At 44.3% G+C, this 13,474-nt stretch overlaps 1 protein-coding gene across 1 annotated transcript in view; it reads left to right on the top strand.

Moving 5' to 3' along the window:
• The window catches only part of T265_12895 (hypothetical protein), a gene marked incomplete at both ends in the record, with an annotated part of 30,422 nt that overhangs the window by 7,516 nt on the left and 9,432 nt on the right, over positions 1–13,474 (top strand). The window contains one exon of the mRNA XM_009166141.1: positions 902–984. Within this exon, the coding sequence (XP_009164405.1) occupies positions 902–984 (83 nt within the window). The remainder of the gene's footprint in view (positions 1–901; positions 985–13,474) is intronic.

Below are 13,474 nucleotides of genomic sequence, written 5' to 3'. Positions count from 1 at the left end.
GATGCCTTGCAGTCGACGATGCGGGGCTTCAAATTGTAGAGTAAGCACTATCTGGCTGCTACCCTATGGATCACGCTAGACATTCTGGTATAAGTTACGCGATTCTTCCAGAGAAACAGCGTTCTGTTCTGGCGACAATGTTTCAGCACACCTACAGATGACATGGGCTGCAGAACCATCGCTCCTGTCGCAGGACGAAATTGGACTGGCTTATTCTTAGCTTTGCGGTCCGTAAAGTGCGTTCAAGAGCGGTTGTTAATTTTTGTTTTTGTTCGCAAATATGTAATCTCCTTAGATGGTAGTCCCACGCAGACTTCCTTCTTTTCGACAGTAGCAACCAGGTCTAACCTAGGCTTGTTTCAGATGCAGCTTGGGCAGAGAATTCCGAATAGCCATTCTCTAGCAGAGTTTTTTTTTCAACAGCTCCTTATTTTTGTGCAGTTCATCGGAGGTGTAAATGTTTCTCGCCCTGCAGAATGATGTTTTGGCCAAGCAACCTTTGTGAGCCACTGATGCAAGACTCCCAAAGTGGATGTGATGACTAATTAATGTTTGTTTCCAACGGATAGCACAAGTTAGAAAGCTAAGCTGTCGTCTAACTCGTAAGACAAAGGTAAACTGGGGTCAGTTTTACCAAGGAGGTAAACAAAGACTAAGTAGTTCTACAGTATTGAGTTGTTTTGGCCGATTATAGCCACATAAAGACTAACGGTTTGACGTAGCTGTACGTGATTCAAAATCCGACAAAGTTGAAGCAAATCTTTGAAACCTTTCAAAACGCCAAACTAACCTGACTAGTCATGAAGCCAATTTGTGATATGGGGAGTTGTACATATTTAGTATGGTGAGGTCATTCTGCAGCTTTTGGGCTTTCACCCCTATTCCGCTTTCTGCTCCAAAGATATTCGACTTTATGCTTTCTCCCGATGACATGGACAAATTGAATGCTGCCAGTGGAAACAGTCGTCGAATCCGTCCACCATTGTGAGTGGTTGTCAATTGCTTTTAAACACAATTCACTTTCAGAATGGTGAATCACCCGGAATTTCCGTTCAAATAACTCCTTGGATAGAAACGAACGCTATACGGGTCTGGTCGTTGGTGCTGTTGAATGGGATTTATGTGACATTGTTTAATTGTCAGACATTTTGATATCGCCCATAATTATCCATAGTTCTGAAATCTCTTTATTCATTTACAAGGTGTCAGGAAAAATGTGAAAATAATTCGCCTGCTCTATGCGTACTCAATGTGGGATCCTGGTTTGTTGATACACAGCTTTTAGGAACGGCATTAATCTCCTTGTAGGAATCGCCTTTCGAACTGGAACAGGGTTCTAGCAGGAGCTACGTTTTTGTAATTTCTGCATTGTTACCAGATTATTGAGTGAATTCAAGCTGAATCTAGAACAACGCTGCTCCTTTGTCTACTAGAGGATGTAGTTAAAAGAGAACCGTTGTATGTGGTCTAAATACTGTAAGCGGTTACGAATTCGTGAATGTTCACACACTGTCGTTCCGCCTGTTTCCACGAAAATTCGGAGGTAATTATTCGAGGTCACGAAATTGCTGGCAGCCTAAACCCCTTTCAGAAGTCTTCCACTAGTTAGTAAAACTCGTTCGTTATTATGATGACTATCTAAAGTGATGCACCTGCACCCTGGCCACATTGAGCCCCTCGCGAATGACGTAATTCGTCTCTCGGCGGTGAGGTAGCTCAGTGGTTAGAGCGCGAATTTACTGACCGGAAGGTCCGCGGTTCGAACCCGGCCTCTGTATCTCGATTTCCCCTGTATGGGCTTGGGCAACCTGGGAGTGTCACAGCTCTCGTGCTTCCTCTGAGTGGCATGGTAGCTAAGCACCGAACGAGTGCTACAGCTAAACGGAAAACAATTTGGCCTTTCCTGCACGTACACCCTCTCTTTTCGAAAGGATCGCTGAGGACGGTGAACACCGTCTCGGACCCTCTAGAGAAGTGGTTTCCTCACAGAAGAGGTCTGGTTAGTGCTGTGTAAATATCTAGGAATATATATCTAGCTACTTACTGGCTGGCTGGCCAGATCTACCGCAAACCCGTTTGCCTTTGAAATGATGCTACACTGGTTATCACAGCATACCTTCAAGAGGATTGTTCACAACAGGCCTGAATGGATGACTAGATGATCTGAATGAACTTGGAGCACACCTGGCAATTCGCGCCACACTTAACTCTCGTCATGGGGAAAAGGCTATTCTCAATCAAAAAGAATTATACATGAATGTAGTCGAGTAACCGGCCATTTGTAATTAAATCGAATGTGTCCTTGTCTTATCCGTACTACGACCTCAAAAATCTTAGGCGCCGTGTAGGACATGAAATGATGCTCCAGTGTTGGAAAATAAGTGGTCTACGGTGGATTTCGTAAAGATGGTCGCCGGGTTCGATAGCCTGTATATGAACATTTTACATATAATAATATAAATACACCGGTCCAATATCTGTCTGAAAGGCTAAAACAAGGGTAATATCCATCTTGTCATTTTCGGCCTTCAGGGACGTGAAAACGGGGAAAGCGGGGCAGTAGGTGCTGAAATAGGCGCTGAACTAGGTTGTGGCATCACTCAATGCATCCCTAGGTTAAAGTGAATGCCTGTAGCATAGCACTGCGAATTGACTTGTAGGAGGAAACATACTTTCAGTCAATGCGAAAAGGGTGATGAGTGAATCACGTCTGCATCGTGCTGACAGTTTATTACAGAGTAGAACTTGTCGCAGTTGCTCAGATGAAGTTATCCCTTGTAGCATCATCTTAATTTGGATCAACGCCTGTAGCGAACACTTGTGCTTCACCGCCATATTTCAGATGTGGCTGAAATGGATGCGCTTTGAACGTAGTCGGCAGTCAAATGCAGACGATTTCAGTTTGTTGAAATATTGGTTATTCTTAGCGTTCCTATCGTTCGCAGTGTTTGTTGTAAACGTAAGTGACTGAATCCTTCGCTTCCTCTGCCATAAGAGAACTTAACTAAGGTGTAGTCTACCCATAATTGACGTAAAACTTCAAGGAGCAGTGTGTTCTGATCAGTTCTAATAAACCTCTCAGACTACTTTAATACAATGTTTGTGGAATTGGCAGAACTAGCATTCATGGCACTCTAGCTTGACAGGCTCCTTCTCCGTCATCGTCCAATAATTCATGGAAGCACTGGTTTGAAGTTTCGTTTCTAACGAAGCTCATCGTCGTTCGAGGAACTGAACCAATACAAAGACAGAAGCAACGGTGTCGTGAATCGTTTTTTGGACAGGACTCCATTCCCCTGAAGAACGCACTTACTCGCATCAAATGTAGCACTTCTCTTGTTGGTTGCTATCACGAGTTCAGTTTCTCTATGTGAAGTGAATTTAGAGGTATCTTTGCAATTCACGGTCGGCAAGCGAACTAATCGAAAGATGAATGAGTCTTAGCAGTTAGTTAGTAAACTGCTAAAATCTGTGTTCGAGGTTTCTCAACTCTGTAATGTGAGAGTTGAGTAGCACCACAAACGTGTGTTACTTACTGAGGCATCTTGGCTCCCCGATTGCTGCTATGCCAACTTTTCAGACTTAGCCAGCAGCTCTTTGTGGCTCCTACAATGGACTAGAAAGAGTGCAGGGAGACGTACTACCTCCAATAGAGCTCAATAAGGTGTGGTTGTGACTGGAAAGTGAACTTATGGCTGATTGACTGCAGGCAAGTTAATGCAGTCCTGACGAAAAAATCGACCTATTGTGCTTGAATGGCCTCAGGCACGAGTTCTTTCATCTCGCCTGCCTTTAGTAGAACACATTTGTAAATACACATTTGGAAAAACACATTTGAAAATACCGGGGATAGATATGAACAATCGGTTACATGATGTCTGAGAATGAATGCGCGATCCAACTCTTTCTCTCCTATACCACCCGCCTTCTTCGCTTGAATGACTCCGACATTTTTAATCAAGGCAGGAATGTTTTTCCAACTTCTTCAAAAACATTTGTGTCAACACGAAAACCCCAGAACTAGTGCACAGAATGTAGTTTTCCCTAAATCTTCCTGGTATACTGAAGGCCGTTGATTTCAAACTTTGCAACAAGTGGGATATAGTGATCGCTAGACTAGGCGCTATAATCCCTTACCTTCAGGTGTAGGTACAGATTTTTCGTGCATCCACTGGATGTGCGGAGGACCGGTTGTTCGGACAAATGGTGACTACAAAATCGCATTAAGAACTTCCGGGTATTGATCAAATTGATTTGTCGTGGACGCACCACTGTTTCGTTCCTGAATCATCCTAATAATCGCATGAGAACATCATATATATGATGGCAAACACGTTTTTATGATCCACCTCACTTGAATACAGTGTAGTTGGAGAGGTTAAAATCCGTAACCGATGAAGCTTATCTGGTTTGGGCAGACAGAATACAAGATGATGACAGTTTAGCGACCTCAGTATCTTAGCGTTAAATAGTCCGGCCCCACATTCGTATCTCAAACCAAAGACATGTCCATTTACGATAATTCTTGTACGTTCACGGTGTCTGCCAAGTCAGATCTCTGAAATTCAAATAGATGTGCCGACCGTTACATGCAGCTTCGAAGAGCTAGAGTTCAACTCTTCCCCCTTCATCTTCGACTACCCAAAAGTCCACACACCAATCTATTCTGAGTTGTGGGGTACGCAAGTGGGACTGGACAACCGGGATCTACCATTTCCCCACGCAGCTCTTTGCCTACTGATGTCCCTCGCCAACCTCTTCCTACCCTATAAGCAAGCGTTGCTGCATTAATTGATAATGAATCCACGGCAATTCCCGATTCGTTTACAACGTTCGCTGAGGTCATTTGAACCATTCACACAATCTATGCTTCCTAACTTCAAAATCTATGCTAAAGATTCGGATACTCAGTGTGTTCTTTCTTATCGAATGTGTATGATTTTCCAGCACTGTTTTTGAATACCGCGACGAATGTTTTTAAGAAAGTTAAATATAGAACAACCGCGTTAGCACTTCAGGGTTTAGTGCTAGACTATTAGTAATGATAATCTGATAAGAGACAACAGTAACAACTCAGACACCAACATCAAGAACCGGTTAATCTAATAGGCACTATGTCTGATTCAACAGTGGAATAAACGGACAGGATCGATCTAAACCCATAAGCGCGTCTGTCTGAAGATCAGTTTGCAGGTAGAGATTATGTACAACATTCACCAGCTGAGTTCATCATTGGTTAACCTTCTAGAATAACGCACAACAGTCAGTCAGTTAATCAATCTTACAAGCACTTAGCATACCATTTAGCATACACTTAGCTAGTGGTGGTGCGAATATTCTTCCGTGGGAGGTAATGGTTATGCCTCGTTGTGAGGTTTTGCCCATGAGCAACACAAGCCAACTCCTGAAAGGTCGAAATGGCTATTCGCTGCCTCTGGTTTTCGATCGACCAAAACAAATAGTAACATCATGCAGTCTGAACAAAGTGATTCACGATGAATCGGTAAACCCATTCGGGTTTTTGTGACAGAATAGAAACCTTAACAGACCATGTTCAGACTGAAAACGACGCATAACTGAGTTGAACATTTCCAGCTCTGCCATAGTTCGATCGACAACTTCGGACTACATACACATTAATGAAAACGGCTCAGAGTTGGGCGAACGTCGTCACAACGGCACATGCACGTTTGCAGCGGGCGGCAGCAGCTGCATCGGCAGCCGATGCCTGTCCGTCCATGTCCAATTACTGTCGCCCAATCAGAACTTGCCGTCGTGCCTCTACATTATTGGTGGACCCAGATCACGGGTTTTGAAGAATCGATCCTGACCGACAGTCGACCAAAGGCGCTTGGCCGGTGAACAGCTGACGTGGGTAGGTAGCGTGCATATAGATCACATGCATTTATTCGAAGTCTCACACCTGTCCCTTTTTATTAAGTACAGCGACATAATATTCAGGTTCTTAAAACAGTAGCTAACGGTTACAGGGTATCGTTTTAAACTATGGATTAGGTCTGCCGACAACATTCTTAAGTGAACCCTCTCGATGGAATTTTCCAACTAATTTATGATTACGATAGGACGTGTAGGCAAATCTCAGGTGCTGTTCTGCACTGAATTGTATCTATACAGTTAAAAGCTGGTAATTCCTGATTCACTGCTGAATGGAGACAAGTACGTTAACCTTTGCCAGCTTTTTACTTGCGCCGGATGACGTCTGCTCTCACCTTAACATTACGACTACCCAGTCCCTTTTGATGGCTCTTCATCTTCGACGTCCTGGAAAGCATAACTCATGTGTTATCTTCGAATTAAAATTCCTTCAGCAATTTCTGGCTTTGTGGTGTGATATTTGGGACTGATCGTACATTAACGGAGGACATGCTTCGAACAATGCGCTATATTTGAGACCTTGTTAACAATGGTCACATGGTTGGCTAGTCGCAATAATAAATCCGATCGATATCGTTGCTGCACAGTTGAACCCACGTTCTGTCTGCCACCGACAAAAAGCTGAGTCAACCAGCTAGTAAGTTTCGGTTGGGGAGGATTTGAGTCGTTGCGCTGGTCCACTCAGGTTCACTTCACATGGCCAGTCTAACCCGCCCATAGGCTACTCAGCCAATTCGTGGCAGGGCGGTGGTGGTGACAAGCTGCTGAACAGGGTCGCCCTGGGCTCTCGAGTGCAGGCGAGCAAGGCAGATAAACGGACATATAGGGGATGGCAGCTTTGAGTCGCGTAGCTCCAGAACAAGCTGAATGGCCCTATACGGCGTCCATTTTTTCACATTACAGCGTGGAGTAAATTGGAGTAGCGTGTTGTACGGTAACGTGGTAACACGCATGTGCTGAATTTATCCACCACAGAACTCTGAGCCGCAGGTTGTCTGACATGCGCTGACCAGGGAATATCGTTGGGAGATAAGTAAACAATAACCAAGCAAATAGGACGGGTTCAAAGTAATTAGACGGCAAAAATGAGAGATGCAGGGATTTTGAGGGGTTGGCTATAACTGAGCTTGATAAACCCCAATCAAAAGTGGTAGAAAGGTCAGTGTTCACTGTGGTGGTGGTTTGCACGTGGATATGGTGGGTGGCTGGGAGTGATTAGAAGTGGTTTTGTTAAGAGTGGCATTATTAGCTAATACCTGGGTGCGAGATGGACCAAGTGGTTAGAGCGCGAATTCACTGACCGGAAGGTCCGTTTTTCAAACCCGACCTCTTCCTCTCGACTTCCCCTGCCTAGGCTTGGGCAACCTGGCAGTATCGCAGCCCTCGTGCTTCCTTTGGGTGGCACGACAGCTAGGCACCGGAAGAGTGCTGCAGCTGAACGATGGGTGCGATTAGAGACCGATCGAAGTGGATCATCATGCACTGTAGGAACTCCAGTGTCGATACTGTGAATTTGAGAAACGGCACCCTATAAGTGGACTTACAGGGACCGATTGGTCTAGAATGTTCTAGTTCACTTGTTCAGAAGTGAATGCGTACGTGGGTTGTCTGGCGAGCACACCATAATTTCTATACTAGGTAGAAAGTTTTTTGGGATGCCCAGGATTACCAACTCAAAACCAGAATTAAAAGAGCTGTAGACTTTGATCCATCAATGGAAAGAAGAACCTGGAGAACGTTCCTAGAAGTAATGGAGGATGGTGACAAATGATTTGATGCTCGTAGGTGAGCTGCGACGAGTACTGGCCTGATTCAAAACACAATTCTCATCAAGAATTTTGCTGTTTCTTGGACCGGAATTTCGTGATTCCATGGGAATCAGGAGTGGGAAGAAAGATGGATGGACAGAATTTACGGCGGACAAATTTAGTAAGGGTGAAGAAAGAACTACGCCTAGCGGATGGACCATCTAGTTCATAAGCCTTGTCGACTGACAGATTAGGAGCCACAACTAATCACATGATCAGAACATGTGACAGGAAGAGTTTGCATCCACCTGTGCCTATACAATCGATATTTTCAAGGGCCAAGCGGAGACAAGTGTGACTGACACTAAAACTCTTATTGTGTTCCCGGGAGTATGGTGTTTCGACTAAACCTTCGTCAGTATTTCTGCCTGAAGGTGGGTACTTGTGTTCTCATGACTTTGTACAAAACATAGTTATGTGCCTTGGATTCTAAGTTTCAGCTGATTCGTTTGCATGGTTTGTATGCTTCGTGAAACAGTTTCATCGTTGTATCATGCACTTTCCAACCAGGACCTCGGAGGCAGCCAGTGAAACCGCGAAACCGGCATAAGCATACGTGTGATCACCTGACTGCAGCCGATTCGCCACGACCCGGAGCTTGAATGACCAGTCCCGACCACGTTCGTCTTGCAGAGGTGAACGTAAAGACTGGTCAGCACGGCTGTTCGCTTACCTACCTCCATGGCTTAGTATCTTAAACTGAGATTAGGCCTCTGAGACCATGTGCGATTGATCTCAAGGCGTTTGCACGCGCACACAATTTATGGTAGGATGTCTGGTACATGGACCAATCTACTGGGGACACTGACGTATGTGGAGCTTCAGTGGATGGATGATTGTTCTGACGCGCTATTGCCAGGTGAGGAAGCGGGCGTGAGCGGTTGCTTGAAGAAGATCCAAACAACGGTCGGTCGGATACCCGAGATGGACATTTTTAGACCTCGTTATTGGTCAAAAACACTATTTGGATACTCACTCCGTTGGACGCACTCAGACTGCTTATCGATGACAGCAATTTACGCACCGTGTTGTAATAGAGTACCAGTGATGTCCTGGGAAGTCAGTGGCATTCATCGGATTATATTATGCACGTGGGTTCTATGGGGAGTGTTGAAAAGAGCCTTCCTCTCAATAATGTGAATAAGATTTAGTTTGCAAATCAGTGGATCCGCTTTTCCTACTTCGTGCGCTACTCAAATTCTTTACAGTTAGCTGTCTACCTTATGGTTGACTGGCTTGTGTTTAACCATTGAAGAACAACCCATGCCATTGCAGCCGCGGTCGGATCTTCACCATTATGTCCAATAAACCGGATAAATTTGGTATGAAACTCTGGACTCTGGTCGACACACAATCTAAATAGGTGTACGCGATACTGTCTTTTCTCGTTGCCTGTGAAAAAGAGCAGCGTTGCTGCCTCTGTCAGAACAGAGTATCGACAGAGTACTACGACCGATGATTGAACTTCACAATAAAGGCTATAGCGTCAACGCAGACAACTGCTTCATTGCTTTTTGTCTGGCTGTTAACCTGCGACGCAAAAAAACTACTATTGTTGGAAGAATGAGTGAAAAACCACAGGGGAATTCTCCAAGTGAGCTAAAATCGCAAAAACTCTGCTAACGAACAAGTACTACTGCAGCAATCATATCACTTTGTTGTCAGCAATGCACCATTATCATCCAGTGTTAGTGAACGGTACAAACAAAACCCTACATGACCTCAGTCAGTAGATTGCTACAGATGAAGTGCTTAGAAAAACTGCAGCAAAATGATGAGCACAATTTGCCACTCTTGCAGGAATTCGGTTTATGGAAGTTACTGCTTGAAGGAGGCCCCTAAAATTATGATACCTATGTTTAGGTCATACTTTGATACCCTGCTATATCTGCTGATTCGCCAGTCTGTTGTATCTGGCTCCTGACTCGCTCCAGTACCCAGTGCCGGAAAAAAATTCACAGAAGGGAACACAAGAGCTATATTCCGAACAAGCAGGTGCGAGAGCGTGAGTGCGTGCGAGTGCTATTTATTGGAGGGACACTGTCTGGACCGGACCTAATGCTCACGCACGCGGTCTGGTTATGAGGCTGCGATGCGCTGCATATTGCAGGGGCGTTGCCTGAACTTGATCAACCCTGACTCGCCCTGTCTGGGATCGATACAAGGCTGTGACGCGCTGCATATTGAAAGGGCGTTGTCTGCCTGGTCAGCACTTAGCGGAGCTGAGTGTCTCAGTAGATTTCGGGCATTCAGTGGTTGCTTTCAGGAGTCTGACCTTCCTGATAAACTTCAACAGCTATTCTCACTTTTGCAACATCCAACCACCAAATATTAGTTTGATCGGAGCAATCGATTGGATTTCATCCGGGACCCTTCGTCTATTGCTTTGTTTCTGATTTGATTAAATTTGCTTTAAAGCAACTTCAACACTTTTAGCTTGGAAGTAGTGAGAGACTCTTGAAACTCGCCAAGTCTATCTGGCGTTCTATCGTGATATACTCGATTATGTCAGGATTTCCAAAATGGAAAATGGCCAGTTAATAGTATCTTCATCCCTAATAGTTTTCATCAACAAAAGAGGGGAAGAGTTTTTATAGCGGTACCAAGTGTTTTACCTGTGTTTTACATTTCTTATTATTCTTGATAATAACTAATAACACCCATTCAGCCGTAACACCCTTTGGGGTGCCTAGCTGCCATGTCATCCGAAGGAAGCACGAGGTCTGAGATGCTGCCAGATTGCTCAGGTCTGGACAGCGGCGGTCAAAATGTTGATGTTGGGTTCGAATCATGGGACCTCTAATCAGTAAACCTGCGCGTTATCCCCTGGCCTATCCAGATGATACGTTCCAAGAACCACATGTTCTATTTTCCTTCAGTAGTTTCAGGATTTCAACAATAGTTTGGTTCGTATAGATGTCTTGCTGCATCCAGGAGCAATGCTTAATCAGAAGAAATTGACCAGATAGTACTAGCTGATTTACTTTTTTTCGAGAGCTGTAATGTTAAATCATCGCAGGTTAAATACTTTGCCGGTCTTGAAGAAGTGCAGAATAGACTTCAGCACGTTGTTAGACTGTTAACGAACGTTGAAATATCACTCAGAATACAAACCTCCAAGGGACACCAAGGGAAGAACTACTGAGCACCATTCCAATGAGTGAAAAAATAGCGCTGGAATAAATACCGAGACAGAGGGGTGAATGGAATAGAGGGGAGTGAATGGATACAAGCCGTCAGAGGAGGATGAACTGTTGGAGTATGAATCACGATGCAAACAATTTCGGAGGACATTTTGAACAGCTTTTCTGGCCTACAAGCCAATCACTTAACAAGAAAGTTGGATTTCTACTGTACGGTAAACTACCAACCGAAGAGTCGCAGATTCGAATTACCTTAGAAATTCCTGAGATGTGCACTGCTGATGATTGGGATGAAAGATCCATACAATCCCTTCTCAGCTATTCGGTATAGTTTGACTTCCTATGCAGACCGTGGCTTAGACAACACGAGTACTTTAACTGACATGTTTTCGCATGCTATGAAGTGAGTCCCGTGGTCGATCACCAGGCTTGATATCTGTATGTAGTGGAGCTGGGTGTCAGAGGAGTATTTCCCTTTTCAACGTCCCAATTTAAGTTTGATTTTTAACGCGGAAGGAGATTAATCGGGGTTGCTCACATTTCCAGAATGAGGATGAAATGGTTTGGATAATACAATGCGTTCCAATATCATTCAGATTAGGTATACTGATAGCAGTCTGTCGTCTACCGTATTCCCCTAGGTTAACAACGGCTTACAAGTTCGGTTCACCTTGAAATGATTGTGGTTTACCAAACTTCCACAGGTGACTGGCGAATCCGGCGCTGATGTCAGAGATTCATATAGTTCAGATCATTTATCAGGCAGTGAAAATGATTCCTCGTTGTCATCATCGACTGCATACTAGTGTTCAACCCGATGCCTAGTTGCCGTACGATCAGAATTTTTTCAAAACCCCACTGTGGAGACAAGAATAAAGGGAGAGAAAGGGATTTAGTGCCAGCCAACTGTAAGCACTCCGAGATGTCTACACCTCTAGGCACTCAGACAATTCTGATAAGACTGATAAAAAGAATGCCCATGAGATCGACTAACAACCGCATTAGAAGACTGAAAAGTATTCCATTCCGTCAAAAGAGGGGTGATATGGTCTCATATGGATTACTACTATTGTTGGAAGAATGAGTGAAAAACCACAGGGGAATTCTCCAAGTGAGCTAAAATCGCAAAAACTCTGCTAACGAACAAGTACTACTGCAGCAATCATATCACTTTGTTGTCAGCAATGCACCATTATCATCCAGTGTTAGTGAACGGTACAAACAAAACCCTACATGACCTCAGTCAGTAGATTGCTACAGATGAAGTGCTTAGAAAAACTGCAGCAAAATGATGAGCACAATTTGCCACTCTTGCAGGAATTCGGTTTATGGAAGTTACTGCTTGAAGGAGGCCCCTAAAATTATGATACCTATGTTTAGGTCATACTTTGATACCCTGCTATATCTGCTGATTCGCCAGTCTGTTGTATCTGGCTCCTGACTCGCTCCAGTACCCAGTGCCGGAAAAAAATTCACAGAAGGGAACACAAGAGCTATATTCCGAACAAGCAGGTGCGAGAGCGTGAGTGCGTGCGAGTGCTATTTATTGGAGGGACACTGTCTGGACCTGGTCCAATGCTCACGCACGCGGTCTGGCTTTGTTATGAGGCTGCGATGCGCTGCATATTGCAGGGGCGTTGCCTGAACTTGATCAACCCTGACTCGCCCTGTCTGGGATCGATACAAGGCTGTGACGCGCTGCATATTGAAAGGGCGTTGTCTGCCTGGTCAGCACTTAGCGGAGCTGAGTGTCTCAGTAGATTTCGGGCATTCAGTGGTTGCTTTCAGGAGTCTGACCTTCCTGATAAACTTCAACAGCTATTCTCACTTTTGCAACATCCAACCACCAAATATTAGTTTGATCGGAGCAATCGATTGGATTTCATCCGGGACCCTTCGTCTATTGCTTTGTTTCTGATTTGATTAAATTTGCTTTAAAGCAACTTCAACACTTTTAGCTTGGAAGTAGTGAGAGACTCTTGAAACTCGCCAAGTCTATCTGGCGTTCTATCGTGATATACTCGATTATGTCAGGATTTCCAAATGGAAAATGGCCGAGTTAATAGTATCTTCATCCCTAATAGTTTTCATCAACAAAAGAGGGGAAGAGTTTTTATAGCGGTACCAAGTGTTTTACTTGTGTTTTACATTTCTTATTATTCTTGATAATAACTAATAACACCCATTCAGCCGTAACACCCTTTGGGGTGCCTAGCTGCCATGTCATCCGAAGGAAGCACGAGGTCTGAGATGCTGCCAGATTGCTCAGGTCTGGACAGCGGCGGTCAAAATGTTGATGTTGGGTTCGAATCATGGGACCTCTAATCAGTAAACCTGCGCGTTATCCCCTGGCCTATCCAGATGATACGTTCCAAGAACCACATGTTCTATTTTCCTTCAGTAGTTTCAGGATTTCAACAATAGTTTGGTTCGTATAGATGTCTTGCTGCATCCAGGAGCAATGCTTAATCAGAAGAAATTGACCAGATAGTACTAGCTGATTTACTTTTTTTCGAGAGCTGTAATGTTAAATCATCGCAGGTTAAATACTTTGCCGGTCTTGAAGAAGTGCAGAATAGACTTCAGCACGTTGTTAGACTGTTAACGAACGTTGAAATATCACTCAGA

This window comes from Opisthorchis viverrini (genome assembly GCF_000715545.1).
Source record: "Opisthorchis viverrini unplaced genomic scaffold opera_v5_22, whole genome shotgun sequence".
Taxonomy (NCBI): domain Eukaryota; kingdom Metazoa; phylum Platyhelminthes; class Trematoda; order Opisthorchiida; family Opisthorchiidae; genus Opisthorchis; species Opisthorchis viverrini.
Note: the sequence above shows the minus strand (reverse complement) of the source record. Positions and strands in the feature narration are given on the sequence as shown.